Source organism: Adiantum capillus-veneris, chromosome 11 (assembly GCF_014529385.1).
Source record: "Adiantum capillus-veneris isolate H3 chromosome 11, ASM1452938v2, whole genome shotgun sequence".
Classification (NCBI taxonomy): domain Eukaryota; kingdom Viridiplantae; phylum Streptophyta; class Polypodiopsida; order Polypodiales; family Pteridaceae; genus Adiantum; species Adiantum capillus-veneris.
This window is the reverse complement of record NC_140941.1, coordinates 115302794-115316710: the sequence shown is the minus strand read 5'-3', so window position 1 is coordinate 115316710 and position 13917 is coordinate 115302794. Positions and strand designations below refer to the sequence as shown.

Below are 13917 nucleotides of genomic sequence, written 5' to 3'. Positions count from 1 at the left end.
GAGCTCTCTAGCTCGAAACATACATCCCACAATCCTTTACATGTATCCCTCTCTCAGATTGCATTGATAGCGAGATGTACCGAATAGGGGCGGGACCAAGAAGCTCTAGACTATTTTCAAATGATGGGAAGTGAGCACATCTCTCTATATGCAATCACATATGCTTGCATCTTGGAGGCATGTGGTACTATGCGTAATCAAGAGTTCTCTAGCTCAAAACATACATCTCTCAACCGTTCACTTGCGTCGCTCTTTCAGATTGCACTGATTGCAGGATGTGATGTACATGAGCGAGGCAACGAAGCTCTAGACACTTTTCAGCTAATCTGAAACGAGTCTCTATATATGCAATTACCTATGCTTGCATTTCAAAGCCATGTGGCAATGTGGAAGCCGCTAAGATAGGTAAAAAAACTTACGATCGTACTGTTAGTCAAGAACTGTCAAAAAATTCTTTATGCTTAACATTGCCTTAGTCGACATGTATGACAAATGTGGCAGGGCTAGCAAGCCCTCGTAATACAAAGCAAGGGTATCACTCCAGATGAAATGGACCTCATGCATCCCAAATGGCTACTCGGTATCCCACAGCTTCTCCATGGCTATTGCAAATGAGTAGTCCTGGACTCAAAACGAGTAGTGCTCGTCGGATAGATCTTAAGGTCTCTTGGGATACTTTCCTACAACGTAAAAATTCTCTTCTTCTTCTTCTTCTCTTTTCTCTCTCTCTCTCTCTCTCTCTCTCTCTCTCTCTCTCTCTCTCCCTCCTGAGAAAGCAAAACTACTAACCATCTGTTCGATATAATCTATTGTTTCTCTTAAACAACAACTAGATTGCCTCGTTAATCGCATTTGTGTCGTATTGACAACAAGCTAAACATATTAGAGAGCAACCTGTTTAAATTTGTCCGTGGCTTTTAATTCATCAATTCTTTTACTCATTCTACATCAGTATGTGTATTATAAACATCAAACACTAATAAATATAGTTCCATTTTCAATTCACTTATGCTCTTTCATGTTCTTAAATCAAATGGTCGTCAAATTGTGTCAATGTAGCTAACTAAGCTCTCTAGTTTTTTTTTTTGCAAAACTCTCAATTGTGATGACTCTTACGTGTAAGCAACATATTGCATTATTGGATATTATAAGGCAACATTGACGTATGGCCCACTTGGCGATTCTAACTTTTGAAGAGTCAATCAGAGCAACTATTTTCGTTATTGCAGAAAAAAATAAGCACGATAGCTTATGCAATTAGTAAATAATTTCTCAATGTCATTTTCCTGATGGAAAATTTTACCTGTCCCATCTTCTCCTTCTAAACGGTAGAGCCTAGAGGAGCAGAGTCTCGAAACTTATAGAGACAGTGTCATTGTTATATTTATATTGTATGTGCTAAGAATCCATAAAGATTCTCCTTGCTTAGGCATTCCTTTTTGGCCTGCTACAAGTAGTAGGTGACCAAAACGTCTTTTTTTGGGGCTCATTAAGTGGCATCTAGGGAGATGCTTCGTTGGTTTAATATCAAAAGGGAGGGCTGAGGGGGTAGATTTTTTAACATGGGTCAATTCACGGGAACGAGGCACGCATGTCGAGCTACAGGGGACAGTGCTCGTTTGGAGCGGAGCAGAGGCGGAGACTCTCTCTCTCTCTCTCTCTCTCTCTCTCTCTCTCTCTCTCTCTCTCTCTCTCTGGTGGCAGCATCGCATGCTCTACAGTTTTGCTTTGTTGTGTTCGTAGCAGGTGTAGCGTATAGTGGAAGAAGGGAACTCGCACGAGGTGTGGTTATCAAGCAGTTATCGCGCTCGTATGCAGAGGACTGCAAGTTATGACAGTTTTTGGGGACGGGGTCGACTTGAGGTCATGAGGGAAAGACGAGGGCAGAAGGCTCGGGGAAGAGGTGTTTCGAGCTTGTTGGGGTCTCCCTGAGCAAGGCACGGCCCGCTTGCATGGCACTGCTCGTTTTTGCATGGGCAAGCACACAGAGTGCGACAAGCCAATGGTTATCGCCATTGTCAAGCAACTGGGGGAGCTCTGCTGAGGCGCATCTACAGTATAGGGATCCACAGTTGAGGCGGGGCAGAGACTGTGTATCTTCGCAGGAACAGGGGATAAAGTAAAGGGTTTGGTTTTGGAAGCTAACGAGAAGGTATCTCGAGCACTAATTAATTAATTAGGAGCAAAGTAGAGCGAGTACGTACTAGTAAGTAAAATAAGGGAGTAAGGGACCCCAATTTTGCAAGGTGGTAAAATATCAAGAAAAAATTCATTTTGTCAATATCTCACATCATGGGATTAAACTCCTATGAATGAATGTGGGCACTCCTTAATCCCATGATGTGAGATATTGACAAAATGAATTTTTTCTTGATAATTTACGCTTCTTGTTTTAAAATGCCAATGTGCACTTTTCACTTTGTTATTTAAAGGACAGTTTGCATTTGTATGATGTGTGTAAAAGGGATAGTACAATTTTATATCAAAACACAAAAATAGCATGTCTCATTTAGGGCACGTTCGCACATCGGAGTGGCACCCTTGCCAGCTACACTCCAATCCCACCCCAGCTACGAGCGATGCCTATGTAGTGGAACGCATTTGTATGCTATACGAAGGGTGCCACGTGGGGTAATGATTGCCTATAGTCAATGCCACACACACACACACACACACACACACACACACACACACACACAGAGTGAATACACTTGCAGCTAGCACGTGGGCTGCGAGCACAAACGAGACCCATGGCCCACATGGCATCGTCGGTTTACGATGTCATCCATTGCCAACTCTGTCGGTTTTGGCAGAGTAGAGCGAGGGAGATCCTTCAACGATGTTTGCTAACTACACTCCATGCAAATTTCCACACACATCCGCATGCATGGGGTCAACCCCAGCCCATGTGAATTTGCTCTTAGATCTATTCCTCTTAAACAACCCAACCCCCCCCCCCCCCCCCCCCAAAAAAAAAAAAAAAAAAAACCCAAAAACAAGAAAAAAAACTTTAGCAGGCCTTTGATTTGTGATTCCTCACCTTGTTGTCCCTCTAATTTTTTTCGAAAGCTCCCTTCCTCTTGTTGACATCCTCGTGTAGGGTAAAGGGGCCAATAAAAAACCGGCCCCCTCTAATGGGACCTTGGACTCCCCAAGTTTAAGAAAACTTTTCTCCAATAATGGGTCACAAGTTGGGTATTGCTAGGCTAGTTAGCATGTCTGTCTAGGGGGTTTGGGCCATTGGATCTGTGATTAAGCCTTGCTGGTCGCTTTGGCTCATTACTCCCCTTGGGAGTGGCTTCCCTCTCACACCCACTTTTGTTACAAAGGAAATGTTCGTCGGCGCCATACTTTCTCTGCAGAGATCGCTTCATCACCATATTTTTTTTGGAGATAGCAATAGTGGTGCTCTTTCAAATGCGCCCCTCAGCAATGTATTCCGTGCAACACACAGATCAGGAGCCCCCTCGCGGCTTAGGTGGCCTAAAGTTGGCCCCCTTACCCTAGACCTTGATTCAAGGAGCCATTTCGCAAGACATGTAGAGTCACAAGTAAGACTTTATGCTTGAAATAAGAATTTTGTAAAGATTGCCAAAAGAAAAGAACTTTATGAAGAGCTCCATCCATGCCCTCTCCCTCCTTTTTAGGGATGAGGGTGGTGCCCTCCTTTTAGGGGCAATTGGCGGTCCATCTATACTCTTTATAATGCAGCTTAAAATTTTCAAGGTAGGAGAGGACATCCACGTGTCACTCCCTGGTTCATTTCAAAAAACACCTTACAAACATCTAATCTAAAATGCAAAAGTAAAGGGTAAGATTGTAAGAAAAGACAGCCTTTTCCTTTTCACAATGTAAAAAGTGATAAGCTTTGTCAAATGTAAAATCAAGAGACTTTCTATTTCACATAAAATAAACTAGTATGTGACCTGCGCGTTGTTGCGGCCAACTAGAAGGAGTATCATTCAATTTTGTGTAACTCCCCCTCTCCCCTTCTTATAAAGGATAACATGTGTAAGTAGGTCTTACACATTTGGAAAAAGAAATTGTTCAAGAATCTTCTGAGATCCTTGTAAGGAGATATGGAGAAAGGATGATGGAAAGGGTCCTCCTGATAATTATGGATGTATGCATATGTGGAGGAGGTCTGCATGCAAACTATATGAATATCGAAGAGAGAGAGAGAGAGAGAGAGAGAGAGAGAGAGAGAGAGAGAGAGAGAGAGAGAGAGCAGGAGTTGACAGAGCCATGCATGTAGGGATGCCTTGCGAGCAAGATGTGATGCAAAGGCGTCTGCTTCACAGGGTAGAGGCGAATAAAAACTCTCTCTCTCTCTCTCTCTCTCGTCTGCAGACTGAAGTTGCCCGCAAGGGAGAAGGCGCACAGGAGTTGAGGAGGGGTTTCTTGGAAGAAGGCACACAAGCCACATGTCTAACTGGGCACACACAACTGCGCGCCTCCTATTCACGGCATGCCTTGTGACCATGCTACCTCAGATTACACCCACCGTTGGCTGCTAAATAGTTGGTGCACAAGCTACCAGCTGCGTTCTCTTGCTAGATGGTTGTGGACGAGGCTGCAGGTGGAGGTTTTTGGGAAAGGTGTGATGTCCTCCTGTAGACAGTAGAGGCCAGAGGGCATGCCGGGTGGGGGGAAGGAATCTCCAAACTATTGGGGTTGTTTTTAAAGCAGAGCCAGTAGGACCCAGTAAGTATTCTTTATGCATCCAATTCAAGGTAGTGAGAACCATATCTTAAATGTTTTATTATGTGCAATAATGCTTTCTGCACATTGACTTTGTGCAGTAATGCTTTAAATCACATTGACTTTATGTGACAATAGAAAGTGCATAGAGAATTAAATGAACATAACAACTATAGAGCATAAATTTAAAAGACTACACGAGAGAGAGAGAGAGAGAGAGAGAGAGAGAGAGAGAGAGAGAGAGAGAGAGTAGAATAAGAACATGTTTTTTTTAACTTTAGAGAGAGAGAGAGAGAGTAGAATAAGAACATGTTTTTTTTAACTTTAGAGAGAGAGAGAGAGAGAGGGAGACTAAAAGAAAAAAAACAATCCACTTCCATTACTGTAAGTAGTCGTTGTAAGCATAACCTAATATTCGTCTCTAAAGAAGAAGTTTTTTGAAAGCCACTAAATCTTAACTAACAAAACAACTACAACTTCAAAATGACAGCCTTTGGGATGTTGCATTTGGTACTCGTAGAACCCATGGACCCACATAATGAATGCTCCTACCAAAACGACGGTGGCCCTCATACAGCGTGTATAATACAATCCTCCAATTCTCATGTCTATCTCTATAAGAGTATTATGCATTGGCCGGCAAGCAATCTCCCAGCTCGCGAACCCGTATGCGAGCTGAACCTGCATTACGATTCAAAGCCACATTGATATGAAAGTATCCTTGGAGTCCTCCGCAAAACTGATGCACTTCCATTAAAATGTTATTACGATAATAGTGATTCCTGCAAGCCAACTGGTTAATTACAATAATTTCAATAACCAAAAAATATATAAAAAAGCATTGTGCTTCATTGATGTTCCTTACCTAACAACTTCAAAGCTTTCAATAATGTGTACTACATCATGCGTACTAAGTGGGCCTCTCCAACCAAGTGGATCTAAATGAGGAAATTGTTAGTTTGAACATCAAGCTGAAAATTTTACAAAGGATATACTTAGATCCTACCATAGATAAGAAATGACAGATGATGAAGCATCCAGCTAAATGTAGATACTGTCCAATGCCTTCTTTGACGTGGCATCTATAAATACAATATTTCAACCCCATTCAAGAAACATCATAACATCAGATTTTCATGAAATCGAAGTGTACAAAGAATTGAATCAACATAGCAACTATAATATGTGATCCATATGTTGGTGTAAACCAAAAGAGTACACTATTAATACCATTGAAACTCTTAAATTTGTAACAAAATCTTAGTTCTCAATCACTTTAGACATGCATAAAGAGCCGCACAAATCTACTCGTTTATGTGCAATATTTTTCATGTTTTTTCATCTCATTATATGGAAAATGTTGAAACAGAGGCCACACTTAGTTTTGAGATTTTGATGCCTTTTTTGAAAAGAAATAACTCCAAATGCAATACCAATAATCGTTCAAACACCAAAAGATTTTATTTATGATTTACATTGTCCACTCCATGCAAAATGTCAAAACTCTTAGGAAACAAACAAAGTAGTTAGTGGCAAAGGATGCTTTGGTGGAGTTCCAATTGGTAATATATAATAATTATAATAATAACATCCAAATTTCCTACACTATCATACATCGATGACCCTTTGTAAAAACAATCCCACAAACTCTATCGTCTTGTTTGAACCTTCAACAGTTAGGATACATTATACATACTTTGTGGATATACATCACAACAGGGTCTCAATGGTCCTAATTGCAATCTTGAAGCTCACATAGCTAAGCATAGTTGTAATGATGGAAGCCTCTTGTCTAACAACATGCTCCCTTAAGTCCCCAAGCCACAAAGGTAGTACCTCATATTGTTTTGACAAAAATATCATCTCAACCAAGGACTTAAAACTTCTCAACCAGGGACTCAAAACTTAATTTAAGTATACTCTATGGCTTCATGCCATGTAGATCAAGCAACACAAGTATAAAACCAAACAAAACAACATGTTCACTAATTTATCCTACCAACATAGTTCAAAGCAAGATATGCTTTAGTACATCAAGATAGTGAATCAAATTAACACACAGAAGTACGTGCTTCAATTATTTCTAGTAGCCAAGGTTGAACGTTGCTATATGGCACGGCCATCAGAAGATCGAGCCATCTTTGTCATCAACGCATTCAATCGATTCAGGTGGACCTTGAGCCGGGTTACCTCTCCTTCAAGAGCAAGGACCTGGTCCTTCAATGCATCAATTTGGATCTTGATTTCCCTATTGGGCATGTCTGAGCTTTGCATTGATTCAAATTGTTGCTCCATGCGCACCAACATGTTGAATTGGTTCTCCTCAACCTGGGCGATTCCTCCATTGAAGCGTTGTGCACATAAACGCACCTCATTGCGAAGGTCTACAATGTGTTGGCCATTCGCTTGCTGAGTCACGTCTAAAATTGCTTCCAAGTGTCGTTCAAAGTCCAACTGCCTAGACTCACTAAGGGTAAAGAAGTCCCTTAATGCAGCCATGAGTTCGTGATTCCCATCATTTACCATAGGATTAACAGAAGAGGATCCCACACATCGAGCACTTCTCTTTGCCGCTCGAACATTGGCAAACCTTGGAGGAGTAGACGCAATACCATCAGACTCAGTCTCAATGATGGAATTGTCATTAGTGTTCTCCATAGCTGTACCATTAAAAAGTACATCACAATGCATATAAAGCTGAATTATGTGTCAACTACCACAAAGGAAGCAATCCCTTGCACAATAATACGAACATAACATCTTATCATACAAAAAAAACATAATCTACACAAAGCAAAAGAGGTGAAAGTTCAGGAAAAGACACAAAGAGACTTTAGAGTTTTCTTCATGCAATATGCATGATTTTCTCTCTTCCTTATTGCACACCTCTCTCTCTCTCTCTCTCTCTCTCTCTCTCTCTCACACACACACACACACACACACACACACACACACACACACACACACACACACACACACACACTCTCAACATAGAAACCTATATATCCTCTCACAAATGTGAGGATCAATGCATAGAATTGTTATGCTTAAACAAAGATCTCTAAGATATGAACCTAATATATTGGATCCCTCAAACTCAAATAGCAAGTGGAAAACTCTACTGCATAGAATTACAAAGTCATAATAAACACCAAGACATTTAGAAATGTATCCATACCTTCAAAGAAAATTGCCTAAAATGGATCACAAACATGGCAAAGTTGTTGATATGCTTGTCATAGAAACAAACACAATCAAGGACACTATTGTGCCACAAATGATCTAAGAGGCAACATTAATGTAGCTTGCTTCATCATGCAATTGGCAATCAGCTTGGAGTTTCTCCATTCCTAAATTAAGGACCGTTTTTCCATCCCAAGGTTGATTATCTCTTGGATTAACAAACAAAAGTAGTAAAAAGGGAGACTTTTTTTTGGAATAATACAATCAAAGCTCTAAACACAACAACTTACACGTACCAGTTATTGTAGCTATGTATGGTATTGCCAAATATGCAAGTTGTTTAGGCAAGTAGATTTGGTAGATCAACTCAGCAAACCTAGAACTCTGGAGGTACTCCCAATCATTGGGAATAGAGTATCCTTCATATCTAGAAAACCATTGAGCATCATCTTCATCTTGGGAAGACACACACTCCTTCCTCACCGAGTAGACACCATACTCAACGTCGGAGGAGTATGCCAAAATACGCAATGTGAAAATATCGATAGATGGCAACTTCCTAAGGTTCGTAACACATAAGGAAACAAAAAAACCATGAGTCTTACTTTATGCAAAGGGAATTCCTAATTTCAAGCAGACACACCTGGTCTTGTAGTGCTTGCGGATGGTCCTAACAATTTTTTTGTGCGGCAAAGGCGCACACCAAAAATGTGGCTCTGATTAAAATAATGGGAAAAAAATCAAGGTCCCAAAGATAACACAATAAGTCTCCACATAATTTCTTAATGGTGGACAAAAACATACCAGGATGTGGATGATCTTCCACATTTAATAGAAAGGACACCTCAGAGATGTAAGAAAACTGATCCATGATCTTTATACCCAAAAGGAAACCAAAATTTAGACAATGTTATGGAGAGAGGTAGAAAATTAATTCATAAAATATTCTATGATTTGAAATATATACAAAGAAGAAAACAATGATGAGAAGGATTGGAGCCTTCATATGGCATTGATTACTATCTCATGGTATTGTTACTGCAATTGTTTTGTAGATTACATCAACATCATGTAAATTATTTATCATCATATAGAAAGAAGGATTGGAACCTTCATATAGCATTGTTTAATATCTCATGGTACACAATGTTTGTTGTTAGTGTAGTTGTTTTGTTTACATCAAAGTCACGTAGGAGAATCTTCACTCCCGAGGCTGAACGTGCATGTGACAATGCAACATACAATTGTCCATGAGTGAAGACCGGTGTCACCAGGTATAGGCCCAACATGGCAATGCTTTGGCCCTGTGACTTATTTATCGTCATACAAAAGCCAATCTAACTGGAAATTGTCTCCGTCTAAGAACAAATGGCAACTTTGTACCAGAATGCATAAAACATATTCGAGGGATGAAAACCCGAGTGCCAACCCGTGTACCTGTAATAACTTCTACCTCCAAAACTCTTGCATGAAATGCCTTGCACACCAAGCGTGTCCCATTACATAGACCTTGATTTGGATCAATGTTCCGTAGTAGAATTATTGGGGCATTCATCTTCAACTCCAAGCAATGTGTTGGAAATCCACCACCCAAGGTGAGACTATTTAAAAACTCCACAGAGTATAAGAAAGGATCTTGCATCGAGTTTTCCACCACAGAGTCAGCACTAAAGTATTGCACAACATCACCTTTCATTGTGTACAGGGCCTTAGCATTGAGAATATCAACGTCAGAGTTTTTTGGAGCAAGAATGGCCCGCTCTTTGAAGTATTCTGCATAGACCACATCTTTATCAATTTCTGAATAGATGCAACCTATCAAATCATCTAATGAAGATGAAGAAAGCACCATGTGACGGGGGGTTTCTATCATCTGTTCATCACCGATTGTCAAAGTCCCATTTCCTACATCCATAAGCCATTCTCTGTAGGTAGACTTTGCAACATCACCACCTCCCACACGCATGTTATGTGCCAATTTAAGGATCTTCACATGATTCCATAAGTGCGATCGACAAAGTGTAGCATCAACAATGTCAGCACGTGCTCCCTGGAACACCACTGGTAAGATTTGTCTGAAATCTCCCCCAAGAAGCAACACTTTTCCACCAAATGGATTTCTTGAGCACATGATATCTTGCAAAGACTTGTCCAACGCTTCGAAGGCATATCGATGCATCATAGGAGCCTCATCCCACACAATCAACTTGCACATTCTAAGAAATTCAGCAAGTTGACCCTGAACAGGGATATTGAATGTGCTGCAACTATCAAGGTCCAAGGGTATCTTGAATCTAGAATGTGCAGTGCGTCCATTTCGCAATAGCAATGCTGAAATACCAGAAGATGTTGTGGCCAATGCAACTTCTCCTTCTCCACGCACGCGCGACAACAAACAATTATACAAATAAGATTTCCCAGTCCCTGCAGGGCCATCTAGGAAAAAATAGCCCCACCGTCAATAGTCAATCCATGCAAGACTGCCTCAAAAGCAATTATTTGGTCTTCATTTAGAGTCTGATCCATTTCACGTGACACGGATAGTTCTTGTACCGTGTCAAGGCATTGCTCTTGGAAAAGCAAGCTATTTTCATCACGTGTCACAAAGCGCTCATCAGGCATTGGAATTCCAGGAAATTCAGCTAGACTTTGTCCAAAAGTACCAAGAATGTTATGCAAATCTCTCAACGCATACCCTTCAGCAACTTGTGTACATCCATCTAACAACTCATATCTCATCTCCAACATGTGTTGGTAGTCCTCAGACAAAAAACATCGAAATCTTTCCCATAAGAGATGAGGGGAGGAGGGTTCACAAAATAGTAGAATGGTCAGAAAAAAATGTCTCAATTGCAAGCCTGTATGTGTACTGCAAGCTTCCTCCATGCATCCGAACCATTCCCCATCATCTTCCAAGATACCCCTTGCAATGCATGTTGCCTTGAATGTTGGAAACAATACACCATTTGCGGAGCGTAGATCCTCAAATGATTTACATCCTTTACAAATAGTTAAAAGCAAACGAACATAATATCGTTCACCTGCAGAGGGCTGCCCAATAGTGTCCCCACAACGTCTCTTTGTCCATTTTTTCGAACCCGAATTCCACACCCACTTTTGAGGAAAATCAATGTACAAACTATCATTTGCATCAGGATTCTCCAAGTTGCATGTGAACCACTCTGTCAAAGTGGTCTTCTCTGCATTGTCCCTTTGCAAGACATCATTAAGTCTATCATTATCTCGAAAAGTCACCATTTGACTAGTCGGAACATGCACACTCAATCTCTGAACAACTGGTGCATCATTGTGCAAAGGATATTCAAAAATTCTCCAGCAAGCCTCAGATGCAGATACATAGTGGCCATCTGTGTACATGTCTATCTCATCAATGTTCTCCCTTTATGCATCGCGTACCGATGTATGGAATCTTATAGTTGCCCTATCATGCCCCTTGTAGATGTACTTATAAACATACTTGACAGCTGAAATTGTAGAGCATACCTCAACATTGATATGCGCATTAAATAATGCTGACAAAATAGGATTATATGGCACAACCCATCGGTTATCAATAGTAGAACCCCTAACCTTGGCAGTGAAGCCATTGTTTCGTCGCACATAAATGGGGTAGCCATTATTATCCATGCTTGTTTGCTCACAAAATGAACGTGGATATTTTCTAATACACCGGCCATCAACCATGCAAGGAGATGAACTATTGAACTCACCACATGGTCCATGAATGTTACAACTAACAATGATATCATGGAGCACTGGAAATCGATTTTTATCCGGCAGCTCTGCACAAACCATCTTGTCATAGTCAAATGTTGATTGAGGCTTACATCGAGGATCTAAAATCAATAATGTATGAGAATGTGGCAAGCCTATCTTTTGGAACTCCACGACAGACATGTAAGCCACCACTTTCCCAAAGATATCTTTCTTTAAGATATACTTCATCATGCTCGAGTGTTTCAAGAAGAAAACCCTGGTGGTTATGTCTGGTCGATCAGAGGAAACCTGTCCTGGAAGTAGTGCCTCATTTATTTCTCGCCATTTAGGGTTACATGTGAATGTGATAAATGCTTTCCCTTTGCACGCACAATTGCCATTGCATCTTGATACAATTGGTACATGTGCCAAGGGCCGCCTATAAAAGATGAGGGTAAGACAATTCTTCGACCTACAGATCGTCCAAGTACAACATCACTCCCAAACAAATGCACCATGTCAGCCAGCCCTGCATACAATTCTGCCCTCAACGTCTTCTGATTTGTACGGACCCATGCAAGACAAAATTCCTCAATGGCACAATATGCATCAACCATAAATTGTTGAAGTAAACGACCCCCACGAAGCAAGCATGAATCCGTATCAGTACGAACCTGTAATCGATATGCATAGTACTCTCTTTGAGTGACACATTGTCGACCAGCCAAGGCATCCAAAGGTCCATGCACATGAGCATAAGGAAGCTTGATATACCATCCATCTTCTCCCCGTGGAAAGAGAAGAACATACAAGAGTGGCATGTACGACCTGTGTAGATTTGAAATCCTTTGCAGCCTTCCATTTTGACAATGTATCACAATGTCTCGATGGCTAGTTGTTTGTACATCCCCTTGACCCGGCATAATTGCAGCAACTTCATTGCCAACAAGTATCAAGTACTGCCTCGAAGTATTTCTATTCTCACAAATTGTCATTTTGATCTCCACCCCAGGACTGTCACGTAACATTCTACCAACATTGCAGAAGGCATTCGCATATGGATTACATGATCGAATCATCATTGATAATGCTTCAAGAGTGGACAAATTCAAACCATCCAAGGCACTCATATGATTCCGAACCTCATGCTCAGTATCATATATATATATCTGTGCAAATTTTTGCACCCCTGCTTCGTGTGGTACCAAAGAACCAATTCGATGGTACACACCGCCATGTACACGAAAGCAATATGCACCAGACCTGCCCATCAATGTCTCATCAATGGTAGCTCCAAGAGACGCAAATGCCATCACACTATTGTAACTCCTGATGTTTTTTCTAAAGGATCTACTCATAGCATCACTGTTATTGAGTAGCCTCTCCAATACATCTGGTGGTCTTGCAAGAGGAAAGAGGGAGACTTTTCCACCTTTGCAACAATATTTTCCCATTGATGGTGTATCTTCCTTCTTCATTTCACACGGCCAAAGACGTGCACCACAAAACTCACAGAAGGAGGACATGGTTCCTGTATGATTTTTAGGCAATGATACATGTATCAATGATAGCATGGAGGGGTGAACACCTCGTATACAGGGATAAGCATGTAGAATGCAAGCAATTCCTCCAAGTGATGTGTCATGAACATACGGGACCTGTTCCTCATTTTGAGCGTTTATGAGAGGGCAAAAGTGTCCATCATGTTGATGGCGCTGCTCTCTTATGTTGGAGGTACGTTGCCTTGCCCGTTGTCGATGATATCTTCTTGTCGCATCCAAACATAAAAGAGTGTGTTTTCTTCGTCCTTGTCCTTGCATGATTGTTTGTAGAGGGACTTGTGGAATTGTAACATCACCATGGATAGAACCCTCCACAAATGTGGAGGGACTCCTACCACGACCATGGTCATTTGTTAAGCATGGCAAGGCATTACTTGTCAAGTATACTATACGTTGTATAGCGAGTTGGCGTCGATAATTTCGTGCAACCTTTTGACGTGCACGCACATGAGAGGAATGACTTGGAGATTCACAAAGACAAAGGAATGTGTCCCTTGTCCTCATAAATGCTTCTGTCAAGCAACAAAGAAAACACTAAGCTCATAATGAGTGCATAAGTTTTAGCAGTGCAATATGTATAATCAATTTAGACATCATGGCAACGTGATAGAACATAGGTGTAGTAGTCCAAATGGCCCCGAAGGCTATGGTGCAAAGGTGTAGAGAGGTAGGTCGTGGTCAAATATAGTGGAGGTTTGCCCTAATTTATTGTGCCCTATGTCATCAGTGCTTTGAGAAAAAGCATTGTCACCCT

The 13917-nt window shown here is 41.1% G+C and overlaps 2 protein-coding genes across 2 annotated transcripts; both read right to left on the bottom strand.

Annotated features, from left to right (window-relative positions):
• Positions 1 to 6807: 6807 nt before the first annotated feature.
• Positions 6808 to 11262, bottom strand: LOC147447873 (uncharacterized). The gene is made up of 3 exons (XM_086523695.1): positions 10416 to 11262; positions 9322 to 10320; positions 6808 to 7361 (listed from the first exon to the last, which is right to left on the bottom strand). The coding sequence occupies exons 1-3, from the start codon at positions 11260 to 11262 to the stop codon at positions 6808 to 6810; spliced, it is 2400 nt and encodes a 799-aa protein (XP_086379821.1).
• Positions 11263 to 11286: 24 nt separating this feature from the next.
• LOC147447872 (uncharacterized) lies at positions 11287 to 13127 on the bottom strand. Its single transcript, XM_086523694.1, has 2 exons — positions 11994 to 13127; positions 11287 to 11910 (listed from the first exon to the last, which is right to left on the bottom strand). Exons 1-2 carry the CDS (start codon positions 13125 to 13127, stop codon positions 11287 to 11289), a joined length of 1758 nt encoding a protein of 585 aa, XP_086379820.1.
• Positions 13128 to 13917: the final 790 nt, after the last annotated feature.